This window comes from Megascapheus bottae, chromosome 25 (genome assembly GCF_031878675.1).
Source record: "Megascapheus bottae isolate mThoBot1 chromosome 25, mThoBot2.hap1, whole genome shotgun sequence".
In the NCBI taxonomy this organism is placed as follows: Eukaryota; Metazoa; Chordata; class Mammalia; order Rodentia; family Geomyidae; genus Megascapheus; species Megascapheus bottae.
Window position 1 is genome coordinate 23019696 of NC_143533.1, and position 19286 is coordinate 23038981.

Genomic DNA, 19286 nt, shown 5'->3' on the forward strand with positions numbered 1-19286 from the left:
ACCTGGATTCGATTCCTCAGTACCACATATATAGAAAAAGCTGGAAGCGGTACTGTGGCTCAAGTGGTAAAGTGGTTCAAGCCACAGGACTGCCCCACCCCCACTCCCAATAACCCCCCCAAAACATCTGCTAGATATACACGCTCTAGAATAGCTGAGAAATGAAAACCAAAATAACAAAAAGAAATCTAGGGCTGGGATGAAGCTCAGTGGCAAAGTGCTTGCTTAGCAAGTGCAAAGTTCTAAATTCAATCCTCAATACCAAAAAAGAAAAGACAACAACAAAAAACATAGTTAAAAACAAAACTACAAGCAGGGCATGATAGCTCACGCTTATAACTCTAGCTACTCAGGAGGCTGAAATCTAAGAATCATAGTTTGAAGCCAGCCTGGGCAGGGAGGTCCATATGAGACTTTTAACTCCAATTAACCACCAGAAAACTGAAAGTGGCACTGTGGCTCAAGGGGTAAGGCAACAGTGTTGAGCTGAAGAGCTCAGGGAATGCTCAGGCTCAGAGTTCAAGTCCCACAACCGGGGAAAAAAAAAAAAGAAAGAAAGAAAAGACATCTAATATACAATGTAAACAAATGAAATTTCTATATTGGATTCTTTTCATCCTAAATAAATGTCTTGGATAGGAATTGGTATAGAATGGCTAATTCATAATAAACTTTGTGCTATCTGTGATATCGTAGTTTTGTATGTAAGGAAAAGGTCTAATTCCTGGGCATTCAAAATAAAATCTGTGTGTGTATGTGTATGTGTGTGTGTGTAGATATATAGATATATATCTATAGATAGATAGATAGATATAGATATAGATTTTTTTTTCCTGGTTGGTTATGAGGCTTGAACTCGGGGCCTGGGTGTTGTCCTTGAGTTTTTTCATTCAAGGCTAGTCTACCACTTTGTGCCTCAGCTCCACTTCAGGTTTTTTGGTGGTTAATTGGAGATAAGAGTTTCTTGATTTGGCCAGTGCAGTGGCTCACACCTGTAATGTTAGCTACTCAGGAGGCTGAGATCTAAGGATCAAGGTTCAAAGCCAGCCTGGGCACAAAAAAAAAAAACCTAAGACTTATCTACAATTAACCTTCAGAAAACGGAAGTGGGCTTGGCTCAAGGGTAGGGCGGTAGCCTTGAGCTGAAGAGCTCAGGGACAGCACCCAGGCCAAGTTTAAGCACCATGATCCCCCCCCCCCAAAAAAAAAAGTTTCATGACTTTCCTGCTCAGGTTGAATTTCAACCATAATTATCAGATCAAGCCTCCTAAGTAGCTAAGATTATAGGTGTGAGCCACGGGCACCAGGCTGTTTGTATGTCTTTTTGTTGGTTTTTACCAGTCCTGGGGACTTGAACTCAGGGCCTAGTAACTGTCCCTGAGTTTCTTTTGCTCACTCTACCACTTGAGTTGCAGTGCCACTGGCTTTTTCTGATTATATGGCAATGAGGAATTGAACCCAAGGCCTTGTGTATGCTAGGCAAGCACTCTACCACTACCACATTCACAGCCTGTGGGGGTTTTTTTTTGCCTGTAAATGGCAATGTTTGAGATCACCAGATCCTTACACATACTAAGCAAGTGCTACATTTCTAGCTCACAAATCTACATTATAATGAAATTCTGACATGATTCTCATTCGTGGTCATTAAAATTTTAAAGCTCTAATATAACATTCCTCCCTACTACTTATTTTGGCAGAGCCTTATGTTTACTTAACTAAAAGGTAGGAAATTTCCCCACTCTATGATATTTAGTTTTGGAATATGTCCCTAAATCATACTTGGACCTTGAATTTGTTTGTACTTTTTGACTATGAGTAAAAATGAAAATATGAAGACATTTACATGAGATCATACCTCTCTTTGCTGCATTTGCATCTGAATGGGAGCACAAAGCAATGTGTTCATACCTATTATAAGAAAAAAGAATATAGTAAGAAAATACATTAAATAAACTCAAAGAATAAAAAGATTAAATACATAAGTTAAAATACTAAGGCTCTGAGCTAAAGTAATAGAAGTAGTAAGAGATCAAGTAACTGATATTCAAGATGCTTAGAATATAATAGACAGAAAGTAAGGGCTAATGAGTATATGAATAAAAGAAGAGTTCAAAATGATTTTTCTTTTTTTTTTTTTTGCCAGTCCTAGGGCTTGAACTCAGGGCCTGAGCACTGTCCTCGAACGTTCTCATGGCCAGAGCTCTACCACTTGAGCCTCAGCATCACTTCCAGCATTTTTCTATATATGTGTTACCAAAGAAACCAACCCAGGTCTTTGTGCATGCTACGCAAGCACTCTACCACTAGGCCAAACTCCCGGCCCCTGATTCTTTTCTTTTTGCCTATCCTGGAGCTTGAAGTAAGGACTTGCCCGCTGTCTCTAAGTTTCTTTTGTTCAAAGCTAGTGCTTTACCACCTGAGCCATAGAGCCACTTCCTGCTTTTTTCTGAGTAGTTTATTGGAGAAGAATCTCATAGACTTTTTGCCCAGGATGGCTTCAAACCATTTGCCTTAGCTCTAAGCCTTCTGAGTAGCTAGGATTACAGGCATGAGCCACCAGCAACTTGCTTTCAAAATGATTCTTTGAGGGGCTGGGAGTTTGGCCTGGTGGTAGAGTGCTTGCTTAGCATGTACCAAGTCCTGTATTTGATTCCTCAGTACCACATACTCAGAAAAAGCCAGAAGTGGCACTGTGGCTCAAGTGGCAGAGCACTAGCCATGAGCAAAAAGTGTCCAAGGACAAAAAAAAAAAAGATTCTTTGATTCCTAAGTTGAATAAATAATTGATGACTGGGAATGCAGATTAATGGTAGAGTGCTTGTGTAGCATGCATGAAGCCCTAGGTTCAATGCCTCAGTACCACATAAGCAGAAAAAGCTGGAAGTGGGGCTGTGGCTCAAGTGGTACAGTGCTAGCTTTGAGCAAAAGAAGCTTAGGGGGCTGGGAGTTTGGCCTAGTGGTAGAGTACTTGCCACTCATGCACAAAGACCTGGGTTTGATTCTTGGTACCACATACATAGAAAAAAGCCGGAAGTGGTGCTGAGGCTCAAGTGGTAGAGCTCTAGCCTTGAGAAAGTCCAAGGACAGTGCTTAGGCGCTGAGCTCAAGCCTAGGACTGGCAAAAAAAAAAAAAAGAAGAAGCTCAGGGACAGTGGCCACGCTCTGAGTTAAAAGCCCCAGAATAGGCAAAAGCAATTTTTTTGTAATTTAAATAAATTTTAGGCCAGGAGTTTGGAATAGTGGTAGAGTGCTTGCCTAGCACACACAAAGACCCAGGTCGATTCCTCGGTACCACATACATAGAAAAAAGCCAGAAATGGTACTGAGTCTCAAGTGGTAGAGCTCTAGCCTTGAGAAAAATCCAAGGACACTGCTTAGGTGCTGAGCTCAAGCCTAGGACCGGCAAAAAAAAAAAAAAAAAAAATTAATTTTAAATAAATCAATAAATAACTAAATAAGTAGGAGTCTAACAGAAAACAAGAAGGACAGTATGTTATAGAGAAAAGTTTACTATAAAATTTTAAACAAAAACATATACAAAGAAAGAACTTCTATTTTTGCTCAGTTCCTTCTTGTGATATTTATCAAGAAATTTAGAAGAAAAGTATTCTATTTGTACTCACCAGTAATCTCACAAGACTTGTCATCAGAATTCTTATTCCTAAAAATTAAAAGGTATTTTCATAATCTATATTCTAAACAATTACCAAGAATCACAAAACTTTAGACTAGGGAGATAAAAGATTTCCGTAGAGGGCCGGGAGTTTGGCCTAGTGGTTAAAGTGCTTGCCTAGCATGCACGAGGACCCGGGTTCGATTCCTCGGTACCACATACATAGAAAAAAGCCGGAAGTGGTGCTGAGGCTCAAGTGGTAGAGCTCTAGCCTTGAGAAAGTCCAAGGACAGGGCTCAGGCCCTGAGCTCAAACCAAGGACTGGCAAAAAAAAAAAAAAAAAAGAATGACAAATGGGGCTGGGAGTGTGGCCTAGTGGTAGAGGGCCTGCCTAGCATACACAAAACCCTGTGTTGATTTTTTGATACCATATACTCAGAAAAAGGAAGTACTGCTGTGCCTCAAGTGATAAGAGTGCTAGTCTTGAGTACAGAGAGGCTCAGGGACAGTGCCTAGGACCTGAATTTACGCCCCAGGACCAGAAAAAAAAAAAAATTAAACACACACTCTTTTACATAGATGTTCAGCATCCCTTACTTGAAGTCAGGAACTTTTAGAGTGTGGTACTCAGAAAGCCACACATTTTGGAACATTTTGGATAAACAGTTATATTTAATAAGATCTCAGAATCTGAAAAAAAAAACCCACTGGGGCCGGGAGTTTGGCCTGGTGTGCTTGCCTAGCATGCACAAAGACCTGGGTTCAATTCCTCATTACCCCATACATAGAAAAAAAGTGATGCTGTGGCTCAAGTGGCAGATCTGGCTCTAGGCCTTGAGAAAGCCTCCCAAGGGCAGTGCTCAGGCCCTGAGTTCAAGCCCCAAAAGTGACAAAAAAAAAGAATGTGAAAAACAAAAAAACTGTAAAATATAAAACACTTCTTGTCCCAAGCATTTGGATAAAACATTTAAGTTATATCAATATTATAAAAACAGAGGCCATGGCGAGGAATTTGGCCTAGTGGGAGAGTGCTTGCATAGCATGCACAAAGACCCGCATTTAGTTCCTTGGGGCCACATACAAAGGAAAGGCCAGAAGTGGTGAGTAGTAGAGGGAATGCATTTGATCAAAGTGTATTCTATGAAGTATGGCAATTATCACAATAAAACTCCTAGATACAATCAATATATGCTAATATATGTGAAGCAAAGTGCTTTATCACTATTAAAATTATAAATATACATGTTTATTGGTTATAACAATATACATATTAACTTCTACAAGGAATTTGTCAAACTGAGTATTTCACAAGAGATACAAAAATAAGAAAGAAAAGAATGTAAGTTGGGCCTCACACCTGTAATCCTAGCTACTCAGAAGGCTGAGATCTGAGGATCAAGGTTCAAAGCCAGCTCAGGCACAAAAGGATTGTGACTCTTATCTCCAATTAACCTCTGGAAAATGGTAAGTGGAGCTTGGCTCAAGGGTAGGGCGGTAGCCTTGTGCTGAAGAGCTCAGGGACAGTGCCCCATGACCCACAAAAAAATATATATATATATAAAGCCAGGTACGGTGGCTCACACATATAATTCTAATAATCCTAGCTATTCAGGAGGCTGTGATCTGAGGATCAAGGTTTGAAGCCAGCCCAAGTAGGGAAAGTCTGTGAGACTCTTACCTCAAATTAACTACCAAAAACTGGAAGCGGTGCTGTGGCTCAAAGTGGTAGAGTGCTAGCTTTGAGCCAAAAGAGTTCAGGTACAGCACCCAGACTGAGGTCAAGCCTCATAATTGACCAAAAAAGAAAAAAAAAAAAAAGAAGAAAATAAAATATTACTTTAAAAAAATGAACAGAAACAATATTTTTTTTTTTGAGCAGGGGAGGGAGTAAGAATTCTGGGAACTAAACTCACAGCTTTGCCTATGCTAGGTAAGCACAACTTAAGCTATGACCTTGGCTTGAAATAACCAACATTTCAAATATAATTTCAACCACATTCCTTACTTACTGTATAGGTTGAACATTCTCTCCTGCTCCTGCTTCTGTATCTAAAAATAAAGTTGTTAGAAAAGCAAACAAATTTGTTAGGAAGTTGTTAGAAAAACTGCATAAGGACTATTAATAACATGGTAAAAAAGAATTTGACTCAAGGAGCCGGGAGTGTGGCCTAATGGTAGAGTGCTTGCCTAGCATGTACAAAGACCTGGGTTTGATTCCTCGGTACCATATATATATAGAAAACCTGGAAGTGGTGCAGTGGCTCAAGTGGTTGAGCTCTAGCCTTGAGAAAGGCCAAGGACAGTGCTCAAGCCCTGAGTCCAAGCCTCAGGACTGGCACACACACACGCACGCACGCACGCACGCACGCATGCACGCACGCACACACAAAGAAGTGACTCAAGACTCAAGCTATAATTTTCTTTCTTTTTTTCCTTTTTTTTGGCTGGAGGGGGGTGGGGAAGTGATAGGTTCTGTGTTGCCAAAGTTGGCCTTGAACTTGAGACCTCCTCAAGTAACTAAGATTAAAAGTGTGGTTCAATGAAGACTGAACTCCGGGCTTTCTGCTTGCCAGGCAGGTGTTCTACCACTTGAGCCACTCTGTTAGCATGCTTTCTGTTGATTATTTTCGAGATAGGAATTAACTGTATGCCCAGACTAGCCTGGACAGTGATCCTACTATTTGTCCTTGACCAGTAAATGAGCTGACAGTATGCCACCAGAGACAACTATTAGTTAAAATGAATACTCAAGACCTTATTTGCCAGGGCTAGCCTTGAACACTATCCTCTAATATCTGTTTCCTAAGTAGCTAGGATTACAGGCTTCTGTAGGCCATTGCCCCTGACTCAGGGTATACTTTATAAACAATAGGGCCTGAGAATGTGGCTTAGTGGTAGAGTGCTTGCCTAGCATGCATGAAGTCCTGGGTTCCATTCCTTAGTATCACATAAACAGAAAAGGCTGGAAATAGCACGGTGGCTCAAGTGCTAACCTTGAGCAAAGACGCTCAGGGACAGTGTTCAGGCCCTGAGTTCAATCTCCAAGACTGGCAAAAATAATAATAATAATACGTAAATCATTTATTGGTTGGCCAGCCATAATAAAATTTTAAGAAAATAGATGAGCAAGAACTGGAATATTATATTTACCTGCAATTTCTGACTTTCTCTCTATTTTCATATGAGACTCTGTCTGGAATACCCTAGAAAATAAAACAAAGTTGAAAACATCAAGGTTTTATTGTTTGGGGGTATGTTTGGGTTTTTTTGCAATCTTTCTTGGGACTTGAATTCAGGGCCTGGGCATTGTCCTTGAGGTTCCTCAAGGCTAGCACTCTTCTACTTGAAATTCAGCACCACTTCCGGCTTTTTTTGTGCTTGTGGTAGGAAGAAATCACATCCAGGGCTTCATGCATGCTGGGAAAGCACTCCACCACTACGCCACACTCCCGACCCTTCAAGTTTTAATTCATAAACTGCTTTGAACAGGTTAAGATAGGTAAAGATAAACGGCAAACCTCACCAGAAAAAGCTGGGCCAGGCACCACTGGCTAACACCTATAATCTTAGCTACTCAGGAGGCTGAGAGCTGAGGACTGGAGTTTGAAATTAGCCTGTTCACATAAATCCAAGAGACTTATCTCCAATTAACTGCCAAAAAGCCCAAAATGGAGCTGTGGCTCAAGTAGTTCAGCAGAAGCCTTGAGCAAAAAAAATAAGAAAAAACACCTTTCTTACTCTCTGCTTTCTGCTTGCCATTAGCAAGCTCTCTGTTCTACTATATCCTTCTGCTAGATGCTGTGACTCAACACAGGCCCAGAAACCAGACACCTCAAACCATGGGCTGCAACCTCCAACTATGAGTCAAAATAAGTGCTCTTCTCTTTAAAAAAAAAAAAAAAGAAAAAGAAAAGTGTCCTGACTCTGAGTTCAAGCTCTAGTGCAGGCACAAACAAGAAAAAGAAAGCAATTATTTCTTTTTTTTTTTGGCCCCTTTCTCTTTCTGGCCCCGCTCGCTCCGGCCCCGGAAAGCAATTATTTCTATGAAGAAAATAAAGCAGCCATGTGGCTGGTGGCTCAAGCCTATAATCCTAGCTACTCTGAGGATTGTGGTTCAAAGACAGTCCAGTTAGAAAATCCATAAGACTTTTATCATCAATTAACTGCCAGAAAACCAGAAGTGGCACTGTAGCTCAAAGTGATAGAGTACTAGCTTTCCTTGAAAATGCTCAGGGACAGTGCTCAAATCCTGAGTTTTAAGTCCCACAACAGACCAAGACCAAAAAAAAAAAAAAAAAAAAAAAGACAAAGCAGAAAGAAGGAAGAGATGAAGAGATAAGATAGCAAGAAATGAAACACATAGGTAATACTTATGAAAGAAGCAGAAGGGGCCGGGAGTTTGGCCTAGTGGTTAAAGTACTTGCCTAGCATGCATGAAGACCCTGGTTCGATTCCTCGGTTCCACATATAGAAAAAAAAGCTGGAAGTGGTGCTGAGGCTCAAGTGGTAGAGCTTTAGCCTTGATAAAGTCCAAGGACAGTGCTCAGGCCCTGAACTCAAGCCCAGGACTGGCAAAAAAAAAAAAAAAAGAAGCAGAAGAAAAAATTACAGCCATTGCAAAATGAAAACAAAACTGAAAGGAGAAGCAGGTTCCATTTTTTAACCCAAGCTACTCAAGAGGCTATGGTCCGGAGGATAGCAATTTTAGGCCAGATCAGGTAGAAAAATTCTTTCAGCTCAGTCTCCAAAATGCAAGAGAAAGCTTAGGCATGGCTCAAGTGGTATAATTCCAGGAAGCAAGCATGAGACCCTAAGTTCAAACCCTAGTAGTGCTAACAAAAGAAAACAAAACAACTGGCAGGAGTATATTTAATAAGGGAAAGGTAATAGGATTAACCCCATATTTCTAACTTCCATATCTCTAATTTATTTTTCTAGTTTTATTGGTTGAAATCTCCAATACAGAAGTGGTGCTGTGGCTGAAGTGGTAAAGCAAAAAAGTTCAGGGACATTGCCTAGGACTTGAGATCAAACCCCATGACCAACCAACAAAAATAAATAATAAGGGCCGGGAGCTTGGCCTAGTGGTAGGAGTGCTTGCCTAGCATGCATGATGACCCGGGTTCAATTCCTTGGTACCACATACATAGAAAAAGCCAGAAATGGTACTGTGGCTCAAGTGGCGGAGTGCTAGCCTTGAGGAAAAAGCCAAAGGACAATGCTCAGCCCCTGAGTTCAAGCCTCAAGACTGGCAAAAAAAAAAAAAAAAAAAAGTAATAAAAAATAAAATCTCCAATACAATGTTAAATTATAGTGGGAATATATATAGGAATATTCTCTTTCTTTTTGAACACAATTTGAATAGGAACTATTTAAATAATAATTCTCTAACGTTTACTTCATCAAAACATAGATTATGGGGCCAGGAATTTGGCCTAGTGGTAGAGTGGGCTTGCGTATCATGCATGAAGACCAAAGTTTGATTCCTTCATACTACATACATAGAAAAGCCAGAAGTGGTGCTATGGCTCAAGTAGTAGTGCTAGCCTTGAGGAAGGACAGTGCTTACAGAGTATTCATATCAGTACCAAAATATTTTATTTGACATGGGAAAAAAAGCATATCCTGTAACATTTTAATCATTTAATCTTTAAACTTACTTTATAGTATCTGCAAAGCTGACTCGACGAGAGCTTTTCCTATTTCTCAATGTATTGGATTCCTGAAAGGAGAGAATAGTATGGTTGGATTCTTAGTGCAACCACTGTGAACTAGTTCTCCAGAGTACAAGAAACAGATATCAAGGGGCCGGGAGTTTGGCCTAGTGGTAAAGTGCTTGCCTAGCATGCACGATGACCCAGGTTCGATTCCTTGGTACCACATACATAGAAAAAAGCCAGAAGTTGTGCTGAGGCTCAAGTGGTAGAGCTCTAACCTTGAGAAAGTCCAAGGAGAGTGCTCAGGCCCTGAGCTCAAACCCAGGACTGGCAAAAAATAAATAAATAAAAGAAACAGAGATCAAGTGTTATTCAGAATTATGATTCCACTCAAATATGCCAATCTTCCCATTAGATTAACAAAATTCCCTTTAATGGAACTTCATTATGAACAAAGGGTGATTTTCTAAATACTTTTATGAAGTGTTAAGGAATCCTAGCTTTACATGAACAATTTTGAATAGGAGATAATCTAAGCATATTAGCAGAAAAAAACAAACAAACAAACAAACAACAACAAAAAAAACATGTAACCAAAAAGATTGGGGATAAAATAAGAGATATGTTAACAATTACATTGACAATTATATTGCTGCTGATTACATTGATCTTGTTACACCTATCATTCTAAAATGACTCCATTTTTGAAGTATTAGGGTTTGAAATTGAGGCCTTACACATGTTATACAAACATGCTATCATTTGAGATCCATAGAGAGAGTAATTACAAGAAATATGGGGTCTTCAAAATCATTAAAGATGATTGGATCAGGGGCCGGGAGTTTGGCCTAGTGGTTAAAGTGCTTGCCTAGCATACATGAAGACCCAGGTTCGATTCCTCGGTACCACATACATAGAAAAAAGCCGGAAGGCTCAAGTGGTAGAGCTCTAGCCTTGAGAAAGTCCAAGGACAGTGCTCAGGCCTTGAGCTCAAGCCCAGGACTGGCAAAAAAAAAAAAAAAAAAAAAAAAAGATGATTGGATCAATGAGCTAAAAAGAGACAATGGGGCTGGGAGTTTGGCTTAGTGGTAAAGTGTTTGCCTAGCATGCACAAAGACCTGGGTTCAATTACTCAGTATCACATACATAGGAAAAAGCCAGAAGTGATGCTGTGGCTCAAGTGGTAGAGCTCTAGCCTTGAGAAAGACCAAGGACAGTGCTTAGGCCCTGAGCCCAAGACCCAAGACTGGCCAAAAAAAAAAAAAAGAAGAAAGAAAGAAAAAAAAAGACAATGATGTATCAATACACACACACACACACACAGAGAAAATATGAAGTTTCTGACCTTATAGATTTTTCAATTTAAAGTGGACAGAAATAGGGGTTATAGGATGATTTCCTGAGTAATAGCATGAAAGCTGAGTCTTGAAGGAATAGGAATTAAAGAAAACTATAGATTGATAAAACAACCATGATAAAACATTAATTGCAGAACTTAGGTAATGAATATAGGAGCATTCAGTGTAAGATCTTTCTGTTGGTGGTGGTGGTCATGGGGCTTGAAGTCGGGGCCTGAATTTTTTTGCTCAAGGCCAGTGTGTAGAGCGTAAGCCACAGCACCACTTCACATTTTCTGGTGGTTAATTATAGATGAGAATCTCACAATCCAGGCATCAGTGGTCACGCCTATAATCCCAGCTACTGAGGATCCTGAGAGCCTCAGATCTCAGTTCAAAGCCAGCCCCAGCATGAAAGTCCTTGAGACTCTCATTTCTAAATAACCACCAGAAAACCAGAAGTGCTGTGGCTCAAGTGACAGAGTGGCAGCCTTGACCTGAAGAGCTCAGGGCCAGTACCCAAGCCAGAGTTCAAGTCTTACGAAAAAAAAGAAAGAAAGAAAGAACATTAAACAATGTTGAAATTGTTTTACAGTGGGAATGAAGACAAAGTAAAGCAATAAAGGAATAGAGGATGTGAGTTTGATACATATTACATATGTATATAAAAATGTCACAACGAAATCTTTTGTGCAATGTACCAGATATGCTAATAAACAAAATAACAAAAAAGTCATGAAAAATAGTAATCTATAAAGCATTTGCACCACTAGACACTTACCCGAACTATTTCATTCCCACTTCCGAGATCCTGAAGAGGACTCCTTGGGGGTTTCAAAATCTAGAGGCAGTAGTTAGAATTAGTCAGGAAAATCTAGCATCACTATTAATAATCTACTTATAAATTTATTTCTACTTATAAATTAAGTGGACAGCTAAAATGCCCATAGAAATGTCTCAAACTCCTCAAAGTCATATTGCTCAGTGTAAAAAGTAAAATGTTTAGGGCCGAGTGTTTGGCTCAGTAGTAAGAGTGCTTGCCTAGCATGCATGAAGACCCAGGTTCAAGTCCTCAGTACCACATCCATAGAAAAAGCAGGAAGTGGTATTGTGGCTCAAATGGTTGAGCTCTGACCTTGAGAAAGCCCAAGGACAGTGCTCAGGCCCTGAGTCTAAGCCCCAAAACTGGAAAAAAAAAAAAAGTTTAAATACTTGATATCTATTCCTTTTCCCAGTACACAATCTCTAATTTTTATTTTGTACAAACTTGTCTTATATGATCTAGTAATGATTGGCTCAGAAATGGCATTTGACTGTAACAGAATCAAAAAGTCTATCATTCAGTTCTGAGTCCTCTATTTTTCCTCACTTAAGGAAATGGATATTCCCCAAATAGAACTGGAACCTGAAAATTAGAACTAGATATACAAAAGAATTTCAGGAAAGAGTTTGCCTGCTAACAAAAATAGCCCAAGAGAAGCAATCAGAAAAAAAAACTTAAGAATGGAAATCCTATTAGGGTGACATTTGTTGTATTCCCTGGTCACTGAGTTTTGCCTTCAGTCATCTTTGAACCTTTTAGTTTTATAACTCTATGTACACTTTGTTTTTAATCAGTTTGGGTTGGATTTCTTTACCTTCATTACCTAATATATACCTAATATGTCAAAAGGCCTGGCAAATATGTCTGTTGAGATACAACCTCATTCAACAGGCAAGGCTGGACTTAAAACTCCTAGCTGGGACGGGGAGTTTTGCCTAGTGGTTGAGTGCTTGCCTAACATGCACAAAGGCCCAGGTTTGATTCCTTGGTACCATATACATAGAAAAAAAAAAAAGCTGGAAGTGATGCTGAAGCTCAAATGGTAGAGCCCTAGCCTTGAGAAAGCCCAAGGACAGTGCTCAGGCCCTGAGCTCAAGACTAGGACTGGCAAAAAAAAACAAAACAAAACAAAAAAAAAAAACCAAACTCTTCTAGCTGGGCATGGTAGCTCACACCTGTAATCTTAGCCACTCAGGAGGCTGAGATCTTAGGATTGAGGTTCAAAGCCAGTCCAGGCACTAAAGTCCATGAGATTCTTATCTCTAATTAACCACTAGAAAACAGAAAGTGATGCTACGGCTCAAGAGATAGGACGGTAACCTTGAGCTGAAGAGTTCAGGGACAGCACCCAGTACCGGAATCTAAGCCCCAGGTCCTACAAATAAACCCCAAAACAACAACAACAAAAAAAAACCTCTCCTGCCTTAGATTCCTAAGAACTGAAATTATAGGCACATGCCACTATGTTAGTCCAGCAAATAGTATCTTTAAACTGCAAAACATTGTAAATGTATTTTAAATACTTGCTATAGATGAAGTATAATATATGTAGCACAAAATTCATTAAATTAGCAAACATAAAACTGTCACAATGAAACCTATTATTGTGACTAACATATACCAACAAAAAATTCATTAAAATAAAATTTGTAATGCATAAATTTTAACTTAATTGTGCAACTAAGTTAAATGTTTTTATTCTAAGAACCACAAGAAGTTTCAGTTTCTTACTGAAGAATGACGTCTTCTAACAGGTCTCTCCATATTGTCTCTGAAAAAAAAAAGGAGAAAAAAAATTATGTACGCATAAGTACAAGACTAATTTCCAGGGACTGGGAGTTTGGACTAGTGGTCAGAGTGCCTGCCTAACATGCACAAAGATTTCTCGGTACTACATACGAAAAAAGTTGGAGATGATGCTGTGGCTCAAGTGGTAGAGGTCTAGCCTTGAGAAAGCTCAAAGACAGTGCTCAGGCCCTGAGTTCAGTCTCCAGAACTGGCAAAAGAAAACAGACTGATTTCCAGAAGTTCTCATCCCATCATTCCTTACAGGCCATCACTTTAATTTAGCATTCTGGTTAGCAAAGTTTATGTTATAGTATGAAACTTAAAATTCAGTAGTAAGGAGTTGGGCAGCTCATTCCTGGTATTTGAGAGGCTGAGATCAGAGAATCACAGTTCAAAGCCAACCCAGACAGGAAGAACCTTGAGATACTTTTGTCCAATTAATCACTAAAAGGCCAAAAGTGGAATTTTAGCGCATATGGTAGAGAGCAAGCCTTGAGCGAAAGACCTCAGAGATAGTACCCAGACCCAGATTAAGCCTCACAACTGACAAAAAAAAAGAAAAATAAAAAATTGAGGCTGGGAGTTTGGCCTAGTGGTAGATGCTTGCCTGACATGCACAAAGACCCAGATTGGATTCCTCCGTACCACATACATAGAAAAAGCTGGAAGTGGTACTGTGGCTCAAGTGATAGAGCTCTAGCCTTGAGAAAGCCCAAGGACAGTGCTTAAGCCGTGAGCACAAGCCCCAAGACTGGGGGAAACAATTAATTAATTAAATTAAATAAATAATTCAATATTTAGGAATTCAGTGCTTAAAAAGATACATTGCAGCAGGGAAAAAATGGCTCACACCTACAATCCTAGCTACTCAGGAGGCTGAGATCTGAGAATACAGTTCAAAGTCACCCCTGGCAGGAAAGTCCTTGAGACTCATCTCAATTTAGCTTCCAGAAAAGCAGAAATGAGAAGTGGCACTTTAGCTCAAAGTGGCAGACCACTAGCCTTGAATGGAAAAAGCTCAAGGACAATGTCCATTCCCTGAGTACAAGCCCCAGACATGAAAACAACGATATATTGGGGGGGGAATAGGAATGAGGGGGAGGATGAACAAATGCAGTGATTATATTCAATATACTTTATGTAAAATATGAACTATATAACAGCGTGATAAGAGAGGGAAATCAGGAGAACAAAGAAAGAGATGATACTGACCAAGAACCACTGTACTCATAGCCTGACTTATAGAATTGTAACCCTCTGTACAATTATGTAATAATAATGATGAACATAATCATAATCATAATCATAATCATAATAAGGATATATTGGCCATTTACCTGTAGCTCATGCCTGAAATGCTAGCTACTCAGGAGGCTAAGATCTGAGGATTACTATTTGAAGTCAAACCAGGCTCCCAAATTATTGCCAATTAACCATCAAAAAACCGAAAGCGGAGGGCTGGGAATTTGGCCTAGTGGTAGAGTGCTTGCCTAGCATGCACAAAGACCCGGGTTCGATTCCTTGGTACCACATACATAGAAAAAAGCTGGAACTGGTGCTGTGGCTCAAGTGGTAGAGCTCTAGTCTTGAGAAAAGTCCAAGGGCAGTGATCAGGCCCTGAGTTCAAGCCCCACGACTGGCAAAAAAAAAAAAAAAAAAAAAAGAGAGAGAGAAAAAAAACCAGAAAGTGGAGCTGTGGCTCAAGTGCTAGTGCTCATAGCAGGGCACTGGCAGCTCGCACTAGCTTACTAAAGAGGCTGCGAACCACGGATTGTGATTCAAAGATAGCCCAGACAGGAAAGTCTGAGAGGTTATTATCTTCAATTAACTACCCCCAAACCCAAGATGGACATGTAGCTCAAATGGCAGAGCACTAGCTTGAGGTCATCCCCAGGAGCAACCAAAAAGAAAAAAAGCTAAGAGAGAACATGGCTCTAGTTCAAGCTCCAGTAGCCTCACCAAAAACAAAAAACCCACTAGATAAAAAACTACCGTTTAAGTAACCATCAGAAGCCTGGTGCAGGTAGTTCAAGTCTGTTCAAGACCTCAACTCAGGAGGCTTAAATCTAAGGATCACAGTTCAAAGCCAGGCCAGGCAGGAGAGTCTACCAGACTCTTAATCTCCAATTAACCAACACAGTTCAAAGCCAGGATAAGCAGGAAAGTCTATGAGATTTTTACCTCCAATTAACTATCAGAAAATCTCAAGTGGCACAGTGGCTCAAAGTGGCAGAACACTAGCCTTGAGTAAAAAAGCTCAGAACAGTGTCCAGGACCGGAGTTCAAGCCCCAGGGCTGGTAAAAAGAAAAAGCTAGCAAGGCAGCCAGCCAATGGCTCACACATATAATCCTAGTCACTTAGGAGGCTGAGATCTGAGGAGGAAGGTTCAAAGTCAGCCAAGTCGGGAAAATCCCTAAGATTGTTAGCTCCAATTAACCACAAAAAGCTTGAAGTGGTAAAGCATTAGACTTGAGCAAAAAAAGCTCAAGGACAACACACAGGCCCTAGCTTAAGCCCCAGAATTCACACAGACACACAGACAGACAGACAGACAGACAGACACACACACACACACACACACACACACACACACACACACACACACACACACACAGAGGAAGAAAACACCAGGTAGTGTGGAGGTTATAATGACCCCAAGAGCTCCTGCCTGGTCTAAAACACCCTAATAATAGAGCATAACATCTGTACCTGCTCTGAATGAACTTACTTTTCTTCATTGGTCACTGAAGATATCCCATCCATATTTGAAGACTTTTTTTTTTCTGTAACAAATACACAATATCAGAAAAAAGTAAAAAAAAAGGAAGAGCAATCACAATTTATTAGAAGCACGTTTGTGCCTATGGAATTACTTGGCAAAAGACCAAAAATAGCAATGAAAAAAATATCACACTATGACTTCTAAAGCATGAGCCATTTAAGAAACTTTAAATTTCAATGTGGTAATTAATAATCCTGAAAGCTGGGTGCCAGTGGCTTACTCCTGCAATCCTAGCTACGCAAGGGGCTGAGATCTGAGGATCAGAGTTTGAAGCCAGCCTACGCAGGAAAGTCTGTGAAGCTCATCTTTAATTAACCACCAGGAAACCAGAAGTGGCACTGTGACTCCAAGTGGTAGAGCACTAGCCTTGAACAAAAAGACCTCAGGCCCCAAGTTTATGTTCCATGACCTACAAACAAATAAACAACATCAAAAAAAAAAAACTAACAAGGGCGGAGAGTTTGGCCTAGTGGTAGAGTGCTTCCCTAGCATGCATGAAGACCCGGGTTCAATTCCTCAGTACCACATACATAGAAAAAAGCCAGAAGTGGTGCTGAGGCTCAAGAGGTAGAGCTCTAGCTTTGAGAAAGTCCAAGGACAGTGCTCGGGCCCTGAGCTCAAGCCCAGGACTGGAAAAAAAAAAAAAAAACTAACAAAAAAACAACTGGAAAATTCTCAGAACTAAGTTTGTTAGAAACTTAGGCTCAATTACTATTACTATTTCTGCTGTAACACTAAATTTATACACTGTTACAACTGAAAGTCTTACTTTTAGTAACAAGTTGGAAAAAATAGGCACCTAAAGATATGCGACTTATTTTACATGCTTTTGTCACACATAACAAAAGCCAAATTGGAGAACAGTATTTTGTAATAAATCTGTACTTCAAACCAAAGTTAAGTATGTTTTTTGCTGTTGTTGTTTTCCAGTGCTATATATGAAACCCTGGACCCTATACATGTAAGGGAAGTACTCTACCACTAACCTACATCTCCAGCCTTAGTCTGCTTACTTTTTAATACCAGTGAATTCAATTAGCCTCAGAACAGAGTTAATGATGCACATAATACCATATGACTTCGGATTCTCTCTTGTTAAAGTCTATCACTTTCTCAGAAGGTTTACTCGTTTTTCTAGCTTTAGTAATCTCCTTCTGTCCACAAATAACACTCCATCTATTTAAAACAGTATTTTTCTTTTTCTTTTTTTCTTTTTGCCACTCCTGGGGCTTGAAATTAGGGTCTGGGCACTATCCCTGGGCTTTCTCAAGGCTAGCGCTGTACCCCTTGAGCCAAAGCACCACTTCCAGCTTTTTCTGTGTATGTAGTACTGAGGAATCGAACTCAAGTCTTCGTGCATGCTAGGCAAGCACTCTACCACTAGGCCAAACTCCCAGCCCTCATTTTCTTATTTTTTTTTTTTTTTTTTTGCCAGTCCTGGGCTCGAGCTCAGGGCCTGAGCACTGTCCTTGGACTTTCTCAAGGCTAGAGCTCTACCACGTGAGCCTCAGCACCACTTCCGGCTTTTTTCTATGTCTGTGGTACCGAGGAATCGAACCCGGGTCTTCATGCATGCTAGGCAAGCACTTTAACCACTAGGCCAAACTCCCGCTCATTTTCTTTTTGTGCCTGTCCTGGGACTTGAACTCAGGACACTGTCCCCGAGCTTCACTTTGTTCCAGGCTCTACCAACTGAGCCACAGCGCCACTTCCGGTTTTTTTCTGAGTAGTTTACTGGAGATGGCATCTGGCCATTTTTACATTTTTAATAGGTTGTTGCAAACAACAATATAAACAAAGAATATGTAATAGTGAACATGACAATGGCTTTTTGGCCTGCGAATCCTGAAATACTCTGGCTGTTTATCCCCTCCTGACTTTACATTAACAGTATATAGGATGAGTATTTTTTCCGGTGCCCAATGATATAAATCCTAGACTTGTACCTGTAATTGGCAGCAGCCATTTGTTTCTTTATATTAATTAGAGTGAAATGAAATTTTAAAATTCAGTCCACATTTCAGGAGCTCATGGATATGGTATTACAATAATCCCAGAAAGTTCTATTGGAGAGGATGATCATTACATTATGCATCAAAAACACCGTCAGTATCTCAAACATGTCATTATCATTCCAAACATTTTACATACATACATCTGCGTATGTCCATACGTGTAAATAAAACTTAAAATTCTTTGGTGACCACAGCCGTTTTTCAAGATCTCGTGGGGATGGTGTTGGACAATGAACAGGTACAAAACACGATCACCACAGCAAGTTCTGCTGGAAAGAACTACCGTGTCGTTACATTAGGGGTCAAACGTATCTAGTCAGTATCTCAAACACATCATATGCAGTCCAGGCATTTTATATACAGGGACATATATTGCGTATATCTGTCATATACGGCATCTTGTGTTCACAACTTCACACAGCTGGAAAAATTATATGGCGTTGAACCTACACTTTAAGTACCCGCATCACACAAGCTACCGGCTCTCCGTCTCTACAGACCATCCCCCGAGGACCACCATCTTCTCCGGGAAGTCTTTCCCTCTCCTGCCCGAGCATCCTCCCACTGGCTCTGTTACCCGTACCTGCAGAGGTTAATTATCTCCCCTGGTGGATTTCACCCGATCCGGCCCGGGGCGGTGATCTCCTGGTTTCAATCTCGGTACCTGGAAGAAACGCCGGCCTTGATCTCCATCCTCTTCTCTGGCTGGGGTCAAATGAAACAGATCCCTGTGGGTTCTTCCCCAGCTCCGGCCCTGCGGGACGCGGCGAGGAGAGCGGCCCCGAGGCCTCCGTGACCCGCGGCTCGAGGCCCCGGACGCTGTCACCCCGTGTGTCACCCCCACGCTGCACCCCGGGACCCTCAGGCCTGGCGGGGCGGGGGACGGCGCGGGGCGGGGGACGACCGGGCCGCCGGGGGCGCGTGGGGCCGGGGCGGGGGGACGCGGGGAGCCCCCGCGGCCTGGCCGGAGGGGCGGGAGGAACGGGCCCGGGCGTCCCGAGCGAGCGCGCAGGCGAAACCCCCCGAGCCCCGGCCCCGGGATACCCAGAACCGCGGGGCCCGGCTCTCCTTACCGGCCGCGGCTCTCCGGCTCCACTGGCCGGGGGTCGGCGCGCGCCGCGGAGGAGACGTCACCTCAGGGCGCCGGCCGCGGCCGCCGGGGCGTTTTCAAATCTAACCGCCGCGGCGCCGCGCATGCGCAGCACTGTCCCGCGGACCGGCCCCAAGGCCCCGCCCCGCGGCCCCGCCCCGAAGCCCCGCCCCTGAA

At 41.4% G+C, this 19286-nt stretch overlaps 2 protein-coding genes across 2 annotated transcripts in view; both read right to left on the minus strand.

The window, feature by feature from the left end:
• Positions 1-1909, minus strand: part of Knl1 (kinetochore scaffold 1) — a 29413-nt gene extending 27504 nt beyond the window's left edge. Inside the window, exon 1 of the mRNA XM_090318603.1 lies at positions 1859-1909. Coding sequence (XP_090174729.1) covers positions 1859-1909 — 51 coding nt within the window. The remainder of the gene's footprint in view (positions 1-1858) is intronic.
• A 3712-nt stretch (positions 1910-5621) lies between these two features.
• Positions 5622-18788, minus strand: LOC150046633 (outer kinetochore KNL1 complex subunit KNL1-like). Its single transcript, XM_090357794.1, has 7 exons — positions 18603-18788; positions 15951-16004; positions 13165-13204; positions 11392-11451; positions 9277-9338; positions 6767-6819; positions 5622-5665 (listed from the first exon to the last, which is right to left on the minus strand). Exons 2-7 carry the CDS (start codon positions 15983-15985, stop codon positions 5622-5624), a joined length of 294 nt encoding a protein of 97 aa, XP_090213920.1. The 5' UTR covers positions 15986-16004; positions 18603-18788.
• Positions 18789-19286: the final 498 nt, after the last annotated feature.